Source organism: Myotis myotis, unplaced genomic scaffold (assembly GCF_014108235.1).
Source record: "Myotis myotis isolate mMyoMyo1 unplaced genomic scaffold, mMyoMyo1.p scaffold_m19_p_11, whole genome shotgun sequence".
In the NCBI taxonomy this organism is placed as follows: Eukaryota; Metazoa; Chordata; class Mammalia; order Chiroptera; family Vespertilionidae; genus Myotis; species Myotis myotis.
This window is the reverse complement of record NW_023416315.1, coordinates 17,461,520-17,478,544: the sequence shown is the minus strand read 5'-3', so window position 1 is coordinate 17,478,544 and position 17,025 is coordinate 17,461,520. Positions and strand designations below refer to the sequence as shown.

General features: G+C 38.3%; 1 protein-coding gene across 1 annotated transcript; it reads right to left on the bottom strand.

Annotated features, from left to right (window-relative positions):
- Nucleotides 1-10,919: 10,919 nt before the first annotated feature.
- On the bottom strand, nucleotides 10,920-11,816 carry LOC118665676 (ADP/ATP translocase 3-like). The gene has a single exon (XM_036326981.1). It carries the CDS (start codon nucleotides 11,814-11,816, stop codon nucleotides 10,920-10,922), a length of 897 nt encoding a protein of 298 aa, XP_036182874.1.
- Between the last annotated feature and the right edge of the window lie 5,209 nt (nucleotides 11,817-17,025).

Sequence of the window (17,025 nt, the reverse complement as noted above, 5' to 3'; positions counted from 1 at the left end):
AAAACTTTTCTATCTATTAATCCCAAATATACTCAACTTCCCTAGCTAATATTACTTACATTTTTAAAAAATAATTCTTTATTTCATTTACTTTTCTTTCTCAACCTTACTGTCAGTTTCTTGAGGGTAAGGACTTGTCTTATTTCTCAAGTTTCTTAGAAATGTGTAAGGCACAGCATGATCAATGCTTTAAAATAATGTTGGTTGACTAAAATGGAAGTTCCTAAAATGTCAAGATATTTAATTCACTAATATCTTGTTATATTAAAATACAACTAGAGTTGGAAGCCCTGATTTTCACATCCTCAGTTTTAGATTGTAAGGTTGAAAATTTTGCAGGTTTTACTGAATATCTAAGATGTCATATTCTACTATTGTGTGCACAAAGAAAGGAACTGTGGCTGTGACTGGCATAAACACAATTTAGTAGGATGAGTCAGCTCTGAAAAGGCTTTCCTTTGTAAAATCCTCCCAGTTATCACTGTTCTCAAGATTAAAACCATAAAGGGATATGAAAAAATTGTATTGATCGAATTTCACTGATATAATTAATTGGAATTGATTGTTCTTACATCATGCAATTTGTAATTTCATTTTTAGTAATATTCATGCCAATTTTTTTAACTTTTGGGTTCAAAATGATATTTTTGTCTTATTTTATTTTATTTTCCAAATCATGTTTTTCAATTACAGTTGACATACATCATTCTATTATTTTCACACCAGTGACCAAACATTACATAATTTAAAAAAAGATCACCCCAATAAATCACACACTGATCCAGCACCATGCTTAGTTATTAGACTATTCTTGACTACATTCCCTACGCTGTACTTTAAATCCTCATGACTATTCTGTAATGACCAATTTGTACTTCTTAATCCCTTCACCTGTTTTGCCCATTTCCCCAACAGCCCTCCCACCTGGCAACCAACAAAAAGTTCTCTGTATCTGTAAATCTGTTTCTGTTCTGCTTGCTCTTTTTGTTTGTAAATTCAGTTGTTGATAGATATGTATTTATTGCCATTTTGTTATTCATATTTTTCTTCTTTTTCTTCCTCTTTAACAAGACCCTTTAGCATCTCTATAATACTGGGTTGGTGGTAATGAGCTCTTTTAACTTTTTTTTTTTTTTTTGACTGGCAAGCTGTGTATATGTCCATTGATTCTAAATGATAGCCTTGCAGAATAGAGTAATATTGGTTGTAGGTCCTTGTTTTTCATTACTTTGAATATTTCTTGTCACTCCCTCTAGCCTGCAAAGTTTCTTTTGAGAAATCAGCTGACAATCTTATGAGAGTTCCCTTGTAGGTAAGCAACTGCTTTTCTCTTGCTGCTGTTAAGATTCTCTCTAGTAAGTCTTTAACCGTTGGCATTTTAATTACGATGGGCCTTGGTGTAGGCCTCTTTGGGTTCATCTTGGTTGGGGCTCTGTGCTTCCTACATTTGTATGTCTGTTTCCTTCACCAAATTAGGGAAGTTTTGTCATTATTTTTTTCAAACGGTTTTTCAATTTCTTGCTTTCTTCTTCTGGGACCCCCATAATGTGAATGTTGGTATGATTGAAATTGTACCAGACACTCATTACACTATCCTCATTTTTTAGGATTCTTTTTTCTTTTTGCTGTTCTGATTGGATATTTTTTGCTTCCTTATATACCAAATTGCTGATTTGATTCTCAGCTTCACCTACACTACTGTTGATTCCCTATAAATTATTCTTTATTTCAGTTAGTGTATCCTTCATTTGTGACTGGTCCTTATGTATGCTGTTGAGGTCCTCATTAAGTTCATTGAGCATCCTTATAACCAGTGTTTTGAACTCTGCATCTAGTAGATTGCTTGTCTCCATTTTGTTACTTCTTTCTGTGGAGTTTTGTTCTGTTCTTTCATTGGGCCATGTTTCTTTGTCTCATTTTGACAGCCTCCCCATGTTTGTTTCTGTGTATTAGGTAGTGTTGCTATGTTTCCTAGGCTTGGGAGTGTGGCCTAATGTAGTAGGGTTGGTGAACAGCCTCCCTGGCCACCCCAGCTCGGCACTCCTATGTGTGCCCCCTATATCAGCTGTACACTCTTCTGTTGTAATTGAGTCTTCATTGCTGTTGGCATATCAATGGGAGCGATTTACCCAGGCTGATCAGTTACAAAGACTGCTGTAACCACTGACCACTGACCTCTGACCACCTTGGATTGGAAAATCAGCTGTGCAGGGGCCTGCCACACACAGTAGGACTTTACTACAGTAGGGCTCTGGTACCCACTGAGTTCAGCCTTTGAGTGTGTTGCATGAGGAGATAATTGGGTGGTGGTGCTTCAATGTGGTCTGAAACTGTCTACTGGGTGCCCCATCTCTGGGACCTCTGGAGAGGTGCAAGCCAAGGTTGGCCACTGCCTATGTTCTGCCCAAGGCCACCAGGCCTAATTTACAATGCAATCTGCAGATGGCTGCTTCTTATGCTGGGCTTGGAGGTGCCCAGGCAAACCAAGGCTGGCTGCTGCTGGGGCTGGACCTGGGGCCACTTGGTGAGAGATATGGGGCTCGCTGAGGCCAAACGCTGCTGGTTTGAGAGATTTTTAGGAAAATCTAAAGCATGAGCCACCAGGCCATTCTTATGGTAAAGCCACTAAAAACAGCTTGGGTGAGCCTGAAAGTTGGGTGGGTCAGTGTCTCGAGGAATCACCAGGGTGGGGCAAATAGTGTGAGCCAGGTTGATTGAGTCTCAGATAAGGTCCCCTCTGCTGGCTCTGTGGGAGAAGGGCTCATTAAAGCAACAATGTAAATGTAAAGCTATTCATGACTTTCATAATTACACACACACACACACACACACACACACACACACACACACACAACCTGATGTGAATTCAATAACTCTTATATGGGCTCACTAATGCTTATGCTTAGGCCATGGCTCAGGCCTCAGAATCATTGATTAAGGCAAAGGTCAGTGTAAGGGTGGAGGAAAAGTCACAGTCTCACCAATCTGATACCGCTGAAGGACTATTTGCTTGGATTCCAAGTCTTAACTATCATCTCATCATACAGATAGAGGAGGCCTTAACAAAGTACATTAAATAAATATTTATTGAGTGTCAGCTATAGGTCAGGCAACTAAACCCTGAAGATTCTGAGTGATGACAGTCTGCAAGGATCAGTACTGATACCTCTCAAATACAAAAGTCCAGATGAGACTATATATTTGGGTTCAAGTTCAACATATCTAGTTCCCCATTAGATATCTCTAGCTTTGGACTAAATAATATAATTGGCTCCTGGACTTTTATGTGTCCAATTCTCAGTTAACTAATTTTGTTCCTCAAACTTAGCATACTGCCCTAACCGGTTTGGCTCAGTGGATAGAGCGTTGGCCTGTGGACTGAAGGGTCCCGGGTTCAATTCCGGTCGGGGGCATGTACCTTGGCTGCGGGCACATCCCCAGTCGGGGGTGTGCAGGAGGCAGCTGATCGATGTTTCTCTCTCATCGATGTTTCTAACTCTCTATTTCTCTCCCTTCCTCTCTGTAAAAACTCAATAAATTAAAAAAACAAAAAACAAAAAACCTTAGCATACCATTAACCTTTCTGCATAAGCCCGAAACAGAGCAAATATCTTTCATCTTTTAGGGCATCCCTTCTCAAATTAATAAAGAATAATAGCCTGATCAGTGTGGCTCAGCAGTTGAGCCAATGACCTATGAACCAGAAGGTCATGGTTTCATTCCCAGAAAGGGCACATGCCCTGGTTGTAGACTCATTCCCAAATAGGGGGCATGCCAGAGGCAGTCTATCAATGATTCTCTCTCATCATTGATGTTTCTATCTCTCTCTCCCTCTCCCTTCCTCTCTGAAATCAATAAAAATATATTTTAAAAATAATAAGTTTAATTGATTTTATCTCCTAAATATCTTGAATGCTTTTCACTGATATTATCTAGTCTATGCTGCCATGTGCTCTTGCCAAGAGGATGGCAAATGCTAGGTATTACTCCTTCAGACCCTCCTACTTCCTTCAAACCATTAGCCCCACAGCAGCAAGGACAATCGTTTAGAGATGGAAATCAGATCATGTGTATCCTGCTTAAATCTTTCAATTACCTGTCATAACACTTAGAATAAAGAACACAATGTTATTTAACATGGCCTCCAAGCCCCTGTGTGATTTAACTCCATTTTGTGTTACTTTGACTGAAATCTGTACTCTGTGCAAGATTGCTTATTGTTGTTTCTCTAATGGGCTTTGCTACTTTGCCTTAGAGAAATTTGCATTTCCTAGAATCTTCTCTTTTTTTGCAAAATTTATCTTTCCTAGTTACTCTAATGCTGTGCTGGCTGATAGGGTAACCACATATGGTTATTGAGCTCTTGATACATGGCCAGTCAGAATTGAGATGTATTATATGTATTAAAATGTTCAATGGATTTCAAACACTCAATATTAAAAAAGTAAAATATCTAATTACTAATTTTTATATGGTTTACATGTCGTCAAAATGATAATATTTTGGATCTCTAGGTTGAATACAATATATTGTTAAATAAATTTTAGTACTTTCTTTTTTATTTAATTAATATAGCTACTAGAACTTCAAATTTTAACATGTTTTTAATTAGATTTTTATTGGACAGCAGAACTTTAGAATTTAGTTCAACTCTCAGTCTTGCTCAGAGTGTTTTATTAATTCCAAGACTAGTTCAAACCTTTCCATTATACTCTTTCAATGCACTCTTTATTTCATAATTATAGCACTTGTTCCAATTGTAGTTTATTACGTATTTGTGCAAGTTCTTACTTTTTAAATATCTCTCCTCATTGCTAAAATGCAAGCTTCAAGAGAGCTGGGGTCATGTGTGACTCACTCATTTAACTGAGCATAGGAGAAGTTCTTATGTATAATAGACAACCAATAAATAGTTGGAGAATTAAAAAAAAAATGAATTAGTAAAGAGGAAAAAAAAACTGGCATAAAAGCAATCATTTACAATCCTATATAATAAAAGACTAATATACAAATTGACCGAACAGTGAAATGGTGACGTGCACTGACCATCAGGGGGCAGATGCTCAATGCAGGGGGTGCCCCTTGGTGGTCAGTGCCCTTCCATAGGGGGAGTGCCACTCAGCCAGAAGCTGGGCTGATGGCTGGCAAGTGCAGCAGATGTGGTGAGAGCCTCTCCTGCCTCTGCAGCAGTGCTAAGGATGTCCGACTGCTGGCTTTGGCCCACTCCCCGTGTAAGCCATCAGTTGGACATCCCCCGAAGGCTCCTGGACTGCAAGATGGTGCATGCCAGGCTGGGGGGACCCAAAAGTGCACAAATATCATGCATCGTGCCTCTAGTATTATAATAAGTAGAAGGATAGTGATATGAATAAAGTGGTAGAAACTAATACATATAAACAAAGTGGCAAGGTATGGTTTTAGAAGAGAACGCTCTTATTCCTAAACCTGAGTAAATATTAATGTATTTTCTCTTACATTTTAAGATTAGATGGACAAAGATGAGAGGATGGAACTTGGGCAAATAGCATGGCCTAAGTCCTTGAAGGCAGAGATAGGCAGCTCTATATGACACTAGGCCATTACACTTCACTCCTGGGGAAGTACAATAAGACTTAGGAATCACTTTCATCTGTGTTTTTTTTTTTTTTTTGTGTTTGTGTGTTTGTGTGTGTGTGTGTGTGTGTGTGTGTGTGTGTGTGTGTGTGTGTGTTTTCTTGAAGTGTATGATTGAGGTAAATCGAATTTTGGCCTCAACACTTCCCAATTCCCCTCCCATCTTCCTTGCTCCCCTTCCCCAAATGGCTTTATTTGAGTGCAGAGTTTTTGTTACTGCTCCTTGGTGTTGGGTTTAGCCATCTTTTACCAATGACAGGTAGGTAAAAGTGACACTGTACCAATTCTGAGCCTTGAGCTAAAACACTTCAGGTTAATTCACTTACCTCCTTACAAATCTTCCCTTTCCATGAGAAAAAAAAATGCTTTGCATAACCCACTAGTCCCAGGAGGAGTGACCTGGGGACCCAAAAATAGGCAGTAAGAAACAGAGCCACCCTAATAAGGCCAAACTAAGTCAGCCAAATCCTAGCCTCTACTCAGTGTATAAACAATAATAAGTAGTTGATTTTTAAAGCTACTGAGTTATATAGCAATAGCTAACAGATTCATGGTCTAACTTCAATTAAAAAAAATAACACCCAAAATCTACAGATGCCCACCTGGGGTGGGTCAGTGGTTGAGCATCAGCCCAGGAACCAAGAGGTCACTGGTTTGATTCCGGTCAGGGAACATGTCCGGGTTGTGGGCTTGATACCCTGTGTGAGGGAAGGGGAACATGTAGCAGGAGGCAGTCGATCAATGCTGTTTCTCTCTCATTGATGTTTCTATCTCTGTACCCCTTTCCTTTTTTCTCTCTCTAAAAAAGCAATAAAAACATATTTAATAAAATCTACAGAAATATCTGAACCCTATTGCAAAAGTAATAATCATGTGATAATAATACTATTAGCAATCATCATTGTATACTGACTAAATACCAAATACTATGCTAAGTCCTTACAATACTTACTTAATTTTCACAATAACACAAAGCGATAGGTACTATAATTGTCATTTGGGTACATGAGAAAGTTGAGAATTAGAAAGTTTATGAGGCAAAGCCAGAATTTGAATTCTGATTCTCTCATATTTGCCATTACAAAAACATATCTATTTTTATCTTGAATGTCAGTGAAATATTTAAAATTATTTGAAAGAAAATCCTGCAGAGGAAGTAAACAAAATCTCACTAACTTTTTATTTCAATGTATCTTTTTGTAATTATCATACTTGTAGCTTCTAACACTGAGCAGAAGGAAAGCTGGCATCTATGCTTCACCATACCAGGCAGCACTATAATGAATCCATTAGTACAAAATACCTAGCAATCGTTACCTCAATTTGTGTATGTAATATATTGTAAAGTTGTCATGAACATTCCTTACTTCATTCTTAAATGTCATGATATTTAGGAATGACAATTTTCTGGAAGCAATGTTGCCATATAGTGCCCATTAAACTATGTGCCACACTTAAGAAAATTTCAATTAAAAAATGTTAGACACTGGGCTCTTTCAAAATCCTTTCTGTTCTTTTGCAAAAGATTATTTTTATGGCAAAAATTTGTAAAATCTTTGTATTTGATAGGCAATTTTACTTTTAAACTAAAAGTCTTTATTAACATAATTGGAAACTAAAATGCATCCTCAACATTAATATAAATTAACTGCTGAACACTTAATCTATTATTTTTTATAGACATGCCATGCAATTATGAAAATGGTATGCCTCTAAGTGGCAGAGATCATGATACTGGGATTGAAATGGAGACTCTAGGGCCCAGAGCAGCTACAAGAGAAAGAAATCAAGAAAATCCTTACACTGACACAAAATCTGGGGGAAAACTGCAGCAAAAATATCATTTTGGGAGAAGACAACTTGTTCTATATTTACAGTTGCTATCTTTTATCTATATATATAAAAGGCTAAGTGACCGACTGAACGTATGTCCAACCATCCGACCAACCCACTGGCTGGTACATATGACACGCACTGGCAGTTTAAAGGTAAATATTGACTTGTGCATGCACAATACATATAAAGCTCTTGTTGGCGCCAATCACAGATGTGTGTTTTGATCTTTCATTGTTTATCGTGAATTTGGTTGTTTTTGTTGACATTCTGAAACTGAAAGAAAGAGGTGGAATTGACAGAATGTATCTGAAGATCAACTATTGGCACAACATACCATTTGAGTGATGATTCCAATGATTCAACAGATGATGCCAAAAAGGAAAATTTTCACATCGAATTTCTTAATAGTATTATTCCTTTGGAAATGCAGTGTCAAATATTAAAATTGACAGTAGATGCAATCATCATGCTACTGAGAAATCTGAATAGTAAATGAGGTCTTTGTAATGGTACCAGATTTATTATCAAAAGATTGCGACCTAACATAATTGAAGCTGAAGTATTAACAGGATCTGCTGAAGGAGAAGTTGTTCTGATTCCAAGAATTGATTTGTTCCCATCTGACAGTGGCCTCCCATTTAAATTAACTCAAAGACAGTTGCCTGTGATGACAGCACTTGCGATGACTATTAATAAATCACAAGGACAAACTCTAGGCAGAATAGGAATATTCCTACCTGAACCTGTTTTTGGACATGGTCAGTTATATGTTGCTTTCTCTTGAGTTCAAAGAGCGTGTGACATTAAAGTTAAAGTTGTAAATACTTCATCCTAAGGGAAATTAGTCAAGCACTCTGAAAGTGTTTTAAATCTTAATGTGGTATACAGGGAGATATTCTAATAAGTTTAATCAATTTATCAGTCATTGTTTTATCAATGTTGTTTTATATCATGTTTTTGTTTTTATATGTCTTTGTTGTTGTTATATCATGTTGTTATGGTTTATTAATCATTTGTATATTATTTTCATATACATTTTACTAATTTTCTTTCATCTATGATACTTCTATTATAGAGAAAGTGCAAATAGCGATATTAAAATATTTCTTCTAATTAATTTCCTTTCAATGTGCATAAATCCATGCACCGGGCCACTAGTAGTAGTATAAAGAGAAATCTTGGCCACCCACAGCATGAATGGCAGGCAGCCCACTGACTTCATGCACAAATCCTCTCACCTCTCTCTCAGAATCTCTAGTTCCCTCAAGGTGTTCTGTACTTTTAGCTTGCAGATACCAGACATATTGCAGGAGCAACACATCCTCTTCAGCATATATGCATTCAGCCAATAAACTGTGGAATGAGTGTCTCAGTCCTTCTGAAAGAGGATCACCTCTTGCATATACTTATCATCTCCCTTATCTTCTGTTCATTCTGATTGCCCTCTTTCTCTGCCATTATCTCTGCTGGTTTAGGTTAACTACCTAGTGGATAAGCCATACCCTTATCCCTAAGGGTTCTGAGCCCTGTAATCATGTACTTCTGAGGAAGTGGCACTTATTTATTATCTAAATTAGCCAGGACAATACCAAGTGATGCCTCAGTGGATTGCCTGCATTCTACAAACATTTCTTCCTGATCCTACTTTATAACAGCAACCTTACATTCTGGCAGGATAATGACTCCATACCTTGCCTACTAATTTCTTGGTGATTAGGTGGCAATTATAGCTTCAAGTTTGAGATTCTTTCTGTGTCACCAGGTGGAAAGACTTCTTCCTAGAAACCAGTATGTGTATGCACATTAGACCAGCAGTTCTCAACCTGTGGGTCGCGACCCCTTTGGGGGTCGAACGACCTTTTCACAGGGGTCGCCTAAGACCATCGGAAAAGACATATATAATTACATATTGTTTTGTGATTAATCACTATGCTTTAATTATGTTCAATTTGTAACAATGAAATTGGGGGTCACCACAACATGAGGAACTGTATTAAAGGGTCAAGGCATTAAGAAGGTTGAGAACCACTGCATTAGACCCTAGATTTGCAGTGATGGAAAACACATTTGTGCTCCACATGAGTCACTGTGAGCAATGCTAAGTGGGACTACTCTAGTTTTTACTCCTTGTTTCCTGTACCCATCTATCCAATATCAACAGGGCACAGAATTAATTTGTGGTATATAATCATTAATTTAGTGTGTATACTGTATCCTGAAAAATGTCACTACATGCTTTCTGGGTATCATTTTAAGCAAGGACCTTAGCTGTGCCTTTTAGGAGTGTTTCATTACTCAGTCTCCCCAGAAACTCCCTGAGGGTGTTATATGGGATAAAACTAGTGTAGCCAATTGTCATACGGCCACAGTTGCTTGTCCTGTGCTATAAAGAGGCCCCTTGCTTGATGTGATGCTAGTATCCCATAATGATGAACCAAACACTCTATAAGCCCTGGAATAGTGATCTGCCCGAGGCCCTATGGGACACAAAGACCAGTCTGAACTGGTAATGTGTTGATTATCAAGCTGAAATGCTCTCTCTTCTAGAATAAAAGTGGTTTAGTGTGACCAATTCCTGAGACTCCTTGGGAGATGGTGCTGAATGACAGGCTCAGCTTTGCTCTCCACTCCGGTATGTTGAACATTTGGTAGCATAAGTATAGGGTGTCCCAAAATTCACACAAGATTTGAATTTTGCATGAGCATTAACAACAACAATAACAAAAAATAACAGCTTAATTTTACTTGGCTTATTGAATCATATTCTAATATCTGTTGCCCTTTGATTTCAATCCCTTCAATTTGATAAGCATTATCAAGTACCAATTATGGCCCAGGAGCAGGGACAATGAAGACCACGGCTTTGCGTATGTGCCAGTAAAGCCATGGAGGCTATTTACCCGCTGTGCTATTCCATACATAACCCTATACTGTATACTTTATGAATCAATAAAAAATTTACAACTTTTAATTATAAACCTGTGTTTTCTATCAAAATTACTTCTTGCGTGAATTTTGGGACACCCTATTTAACCGGTCTTTTTTTCTTGTTCTGTTTTCTATTGTTTGCGTCAAAATGCCCAACATAGAATGTTATCACAAGTGATCAGGTGTGCAAAAGAGGATAGCAACCAAGTACAAGTGGGAGACAGGACTTTCTTTAAATAAATACTTAAAGGCATCTGGGCCCTACAAACAGCTGGGCTCTTGGTGGGTGTGAGGGAGCTGCCCGGCCTGCGGAACCACGAGCGCGTCAGGATTCCCCTCCCCCTGTAAGCAATGCTTGGAATCAGGGTGCCAGTTGCCGTGATCACAATGAACCCCGTTCTAGAGCCCTCCCCAGACCTCTACACAGGCTCAGGCCGGTCAAAGACGTCAGAATTTCCAGAAGGTCAATGGTCTGTAAGAGTGAAGTCTTTGGCGCTACTCTCCAGGTCCCTGCATCTAGACGAGGGGACCAGGGGAAACGTCTAGATGATTTTCTTCACCTCGTCATAAAGGACCAGAACGAAGCCACCGCCTATGCCCCTGAGGACGTTGCACCAGGCGCCCTTGTAGAAGGCCTTGAACCCCTCCTCCTTAAAGGTCTTCTGCCCGCAGTGGATGGTCCCCCTGTACATGATATCGGCTCCTTTGCGCCCTGATTGCATCATCATCCGCCGCCTCACGGTGTCGAAGGGGTAGGAGACAAAGCCGGCCACCGCTGTCACCAGCTGGGCGATCACCCAGCTCACCATGATGTGCATGTCCATGCGCTCGGGGAGCATGCCTTTGGCCGTGTTGTACAAACCGAAGTAGGTAGCCCGGTAGAGGACGATGCTGTACACGGAGATGTTGAAGCCCTTGTACAGGCCCCGGATGCCGTCAGACTTGCTGATCTTCACCAGACAGTGTCCCAGGCCTTTGAACTCCCGCTCGGCCTCAGATTTCCCCACGTCGGCCGCCAGCCGGGTTCTGGCGAAATCCAGGGGGTAGACAAAGCAGAGGGAGGTGACCCCCGCCGCCCCACCCGAGGCCAGGTTGCCAGCGAAATACCTCCAGAACTGCTTGCGCTTGTCCACGCCCCCCAGGAACACCTGCTTGTACCTGTCATTGAAGGCGAAGTTGAGGGCTTGCGTGGGGAAGTAGTAGATGACGTTGGCCAGGTTGCCTCGCCAGAAGGACAGCACGCCCTGCTCCTTGGGGATGCGGAGGATGCAGTCCATCATCCCCTTGTACTGCTTGTCCACTGGGATCTGCTTGCTGGCCTGTTGCACCTGCAGCAGCAACTTGATCCGCTCGATAGGGGCGACGGCCGTTTTGGAGATGGCAGCGGTGATGCCTCCCGCCAGGAAGTCCTTGATGAAGGAGTTTGCCCGTTCCGTCATGGTGGTGCGCAGCGTGGGGCGGGCAGCGGGCTCAGAGCCCAGGGGAGGTGCTGAGAGCCACAGGGTGGGTGCAGCTGGCTCGGAGATGCAGCTGATGGGACCAGAATTCGACCAGCCTTGCTGAGTGGGATCCCATTATGGTGGGGTCATTGTCTGCCACTGTGGCTAGCCTGTTCCTGAGCCCATTGTGACAGAATATGAGTGGCTGATGGCAAGGGCAAACAGGTCTACTAGCCAAGTCATTCTATTTGATTGTTGAGTTGTTCTTGGAGAGAATTATATGTAGTAGGCATGTGCTACATGAGCTTTACCAGATTTTCTTGTCTCTAATTTTTAAACCTTTCTCCTTCTAGGTCTGGGAACAGCCAATCAAGCTATTTGCCAAGATCTATGAACTATTATACATTCTAATCCCAGGACACATTTATTTTCATATAAATTGGATGACTAAGAGCACCCCTACAATCTCTATCCATTGGGCAATTTTTTTCTCAGTGCTTTCTTTCAAGGTCAACCTTAAGAACTGTAGTGTAGTAGCAATCCACTCAAGCAGATGTGGCTTGAATTTACTTACCTATTTTTCCCATCCATGAACTAAGTTCAGCATTTTTTCTCTTCTGTTCCCTGGTCATGAGGGGACTATAAGACCATAAATGTGAGCTGGGCTAGACACATCAGTGTAATAGTGGTGTATGACATGGGCATTGGATTTCTTGAGTCCAATATTTCAAGTATAATTGTCCCACACTCAATGCAGATATATCAAAACTTTCTAAATTCTATACTAATGAATATTTCTATCTACAAATTATGCAGCATGAAGGTCAAAGGATCATTTACACTTAATGACTTAAATGCATAACTCTCTTATAATGAATAGGGATATATTATTGCATGTTAGCTTCCATTTACAGGAAGGATGCATTCACTAAAGAGGATTTCCCTTAATTACTTTTAAAATAAAGATGATGATTTATTAATATCTCTTATGTAAATGTAACAACCAGCATTTTTTAAATCGTAACTTTCAGTAGTGTAAATTTCCCTAAAGTTATTTTCACTGGAGTTTGATTTTAGGATAAATTGAAACTTTTGAATAGCACCATCTGGTCATCTATTAGACAGTGACACACAATAGAGCAGTTTCAAAATGAAAGAAGAATTGAAACAAAGTTTAAAAGTAAAGGCAAAATGGTTTCAATTTCCCAGATTTCTGAATTGACAGCAGACTTATTTAATAACTGTACAAGTGGGAACATCACATTCTACACCAGAGCCACATTAAAACTAAAATTCATATTTTCTGTAGAAGTAGAAAGTGTACTATATGGTAATTCTAAGTACCTGAAAATGTTATAGCAAAGTAATGGTCTACAAGGAGTCATCTTACAATATTAAAACTGTGTTTTAAAAATGTATAGATGTCTATAACCAAACTAATAATTGTCCATTTTTAACTTAACTTAAAAGTGTATGTATCTGGGCAGGGAATGAGCAGAGGTGATATTAATGACTCATCTAAAATTTCTTTATGTCCGCATCTGTGAAGTGACGGTGAAAATAAAAGGTGCAATGTAACTTGGCTGAAGAAAAAGAAATATCATCTAAGACAGTAAAATCACAGGGAACAGTCTGTTCACTGAAACCTGTGATCAGTAACTGCTCCTGGCTATCGACTGAAAATTCTTGTAGTGAATGAACCAAATTCTTTTCAAGTAGAAAATGAAAAAATATATATTCATATAGAAAAATCATATGCAAATGTTGCAAAAATATGATAATGAAACTCCATTTGTCCATTATTCAGTGTTAACAATTATCAACTCTGGAGCCATCTGGTTTTATCTATATCCAGCTCATTTAGCTAAATATCTAATTATTTTGAAGCAAATGCCAAATATGACATCTTTTCATGGATAAATATTTTACTATGAATATCTAAAACATAAGGACTATTTTTTAAAATATCAAAAAACAGACCACATGTATGAAGGGAAAATTGTAAAAATGCACATTTTCTAGCCCTCAAAATCTTCAAATGTTCACACTTTGCAAAAACAGTTGCGTAAAGTTTATTGCCCTAATAAATTATTTTCGGAAAACCAAAAACACTTTTTCAAAGTTAATAAGCACTTTAGTGTCAATCCCACCATTTGGGTTAATGGAAAAGAGAACAGTGTTAGAAATGACTTTAGAAAGAAATGGTTGTTGTTTTTAAATTATGAGTAGTGTAAGTCTGCCTTACAAATGAAAATATTCTGGGATTCACTAAAGTTCAAATGAGAGGAGAATTGTGTTGTATGTATTCGACAAGAATGGTTGGAAACCCAAGTTTCACTTTACACCACACTTGTGGCAGATGTCTGAATAATTCTGAAGAGCATATCATGGCTGCTTAATAGTTTGATAACCACGCATTTAATTCAACTACTTCTTGGTTCAGTTAAGGAAGCTAAAATTAAATGATTTCCCTGTTAGAAGCAGTCAATTAGTAACAGAGCTGTTCTAAGTAACTCAAGACCAATTATAGTGCTATTTGCTTTATCCATGGCACCGTGGACTTTTCTAGAAAATCTATTAAACCATTTTATTTTTCCATTTGCTTACATAACTATGCTTCATTTTGATTGATGGTTCAGTGTCAATTAAACTGTTGTAAGCTGAAATATAATTTAAATGAACTTGTGGTGCTCATGGTTTCCAAAAGACTTTAAACAAATCTTTGTGAATTAAAGAATCTTATTGAATACTGCAAAGACTTCCACTCATTTCTCTATTTTATAAACTCTAATTTATGTTATATAAGTAAAGGCCAATTATGTAAACTTACAAATGCACTTGTAGAAAAACATAAGTAATGCATGGGTGTGGAGAGTTTAGCTAAGCTCCCAGTGGTAGTGCTGCCTCATCACCCATTTTGTTTGGCCAATAAGCTTGTCAACTGGAATCTGACACTAGTCCCTCACGCAAGTACATATCCATATAGCAACCTGAAGAGTCACAAGCAAATGTAAGTACCTGATATAACTTCCCACGAGCTCTCATGGTCAACAACCTCCCCCGCCTCCCATGGGCTTCATCTTATGCTGCCCTTAGGTAAGACCACCAAGAAGCATACCCAAAGCCCCCTCTTTTGGTTTAACTTGACCAATACACCTTAGCCTGGGAACCTCAAAGCACTTCATCCATGGCAGTGGTTCTCAACCTTCCTAATGCCGCAACCCTTTAATACAGTTCCTCATGTTGTGGTGACCCCCAACCATAAATTATTTTGCTACTTCCTAACTGTAATTTTCCTACTGTTATGAATCGTAATGTAAATATCTGATATGCAGAATGTATTTTCATTGTTACAAATTGAACATAATTAAACCGTAGTGATTAATCACAAAAACAATATGTAATTATATATGTGTTTTCCGATGGTCTTAGGCGAACCCTGTGAAAGGCTCGTTCGACCCCCAAAGGGGTCGCGACCCACAGGTTGAGAACCGCTGATCCATGGATCCTACCAAAAACATGGGGCACCATGTCCTGTCTCTCCCCTTGTCTGTACTTTGCCTTAATTTCTCCATGTGCCTCCTCAAGGGATGCCTGGTACTTCCTCCAAGGCCTGTGAGTAATAAATAAGCTCTCTTTCAATTTGCCTTGTGGTCTGTTGTTGAATAGAGAGACTCATCATCCAACATCTTATGCTACACTTAACACGTGTTATTTTGATAAATTCGTAGCAATGGGAGAAAAAAGTCTTGTGATACAGGTATTGTCAGTAACAATCAAAAGCTACCGGGAAAATAAAATAATTTAGAATGGTGAGGATCTTGTCGTAGTTTCCCTTTTCTCTTCCACCCAAACTGTTTGTTATTTCCTGTGGCTGAATCTCCTGTGTTCTTATGACAACATGGTAATCTCTGTAAGCCTATTTAATAGAAAACCAATAAAATATACTAACATTCAATATATTTCATGAGACTATAAACTCTGGAAACAAAATATATAGCATTGATATGCTAATAATTTTTCTTTATATTAAGGAATATTTCAATTTTAAGTAAATTAGATGTCCCTCAGAATAAGTATAACAACAGTTAGAGATAGATTTAAAACCCAAGTAGCTGATTTGCTTCAAAATAAAATATAAAAATTATCATAATTAGATTAATAATAAAGATAATATTTATTCAGCACTTTATATGGGAAGACACTGTGCTCCAGGAGATATATATTAATGAAATTTTGCAGATGGAAAAACTAAGGCTCGTAGCTATAAAATATATTTTCATATTTAAGAGCACAATGTTTAGAGTAGAGAGAGACCTGAGTCAAAATTTTAACTCTGCCTTTTTTTGTCTACTACGTGTGAGACAAAAGACAAGATATTAAATGTCTTTGGAATTTCTACTCCAATAATTTGGATAAACTTACTTATCTTGCAAGATTTTTCTGAGAACTAGAGATTATATATTGAAAGCATTAAACAGGTTAGAACTAACATTATACTACTTTACTACTGGGTAACTATTATTTACTGCTGTAACTGTTGTCATACCACTTTATGCTGTTCCCATTTCTATTAACAAGAATACTGTGATTTTTACCACTTCAATTTCAGTTTTCACTTGTGACTAAAATGACAAAAAGTACAGTAATCATAATTATTCTTTCACTGTAAGCTACTTGCTCAGAGATAATATTTCAAAAGTAACCTTATTTCCAAATGAGTCCAATCTCTTGAGGAATTAATAGACTATGTAACACATTCTACACTGCAGAGATGAACAGCCTTTGGCCATTTCTGAAAATGTTGAAGACCTTGGAACAAATTACCATCTATTTTTCTGAAACTGACATTCTCTGTAAACTAACTGATAACCAGTGGTTAATTCAAAAGATAGTCACTCTCTATAACTCAGTTTTAATAATCTTAGTCGAACCTGTAAAAAATTACTATTACCCCAAGGAAAGAATTCTAGGAACCTAAGAATTCTCTCCCTCAAGTAAAATTATTTCCCTATTAACCTTTTAAATACAATTGCATGAGTTTATTAACAAAAAATCTAGTTATTGAATTCCAGAGGATTTTTATGACATATGACTTGTCACTTTAAAACATATTAGTCTACCCTACATCACTACCAACACAAACCTATCGTAGGCAGTTCACGTGCCATAGTATACACAAAATAATGGTTTATCATTATAGTGCAAT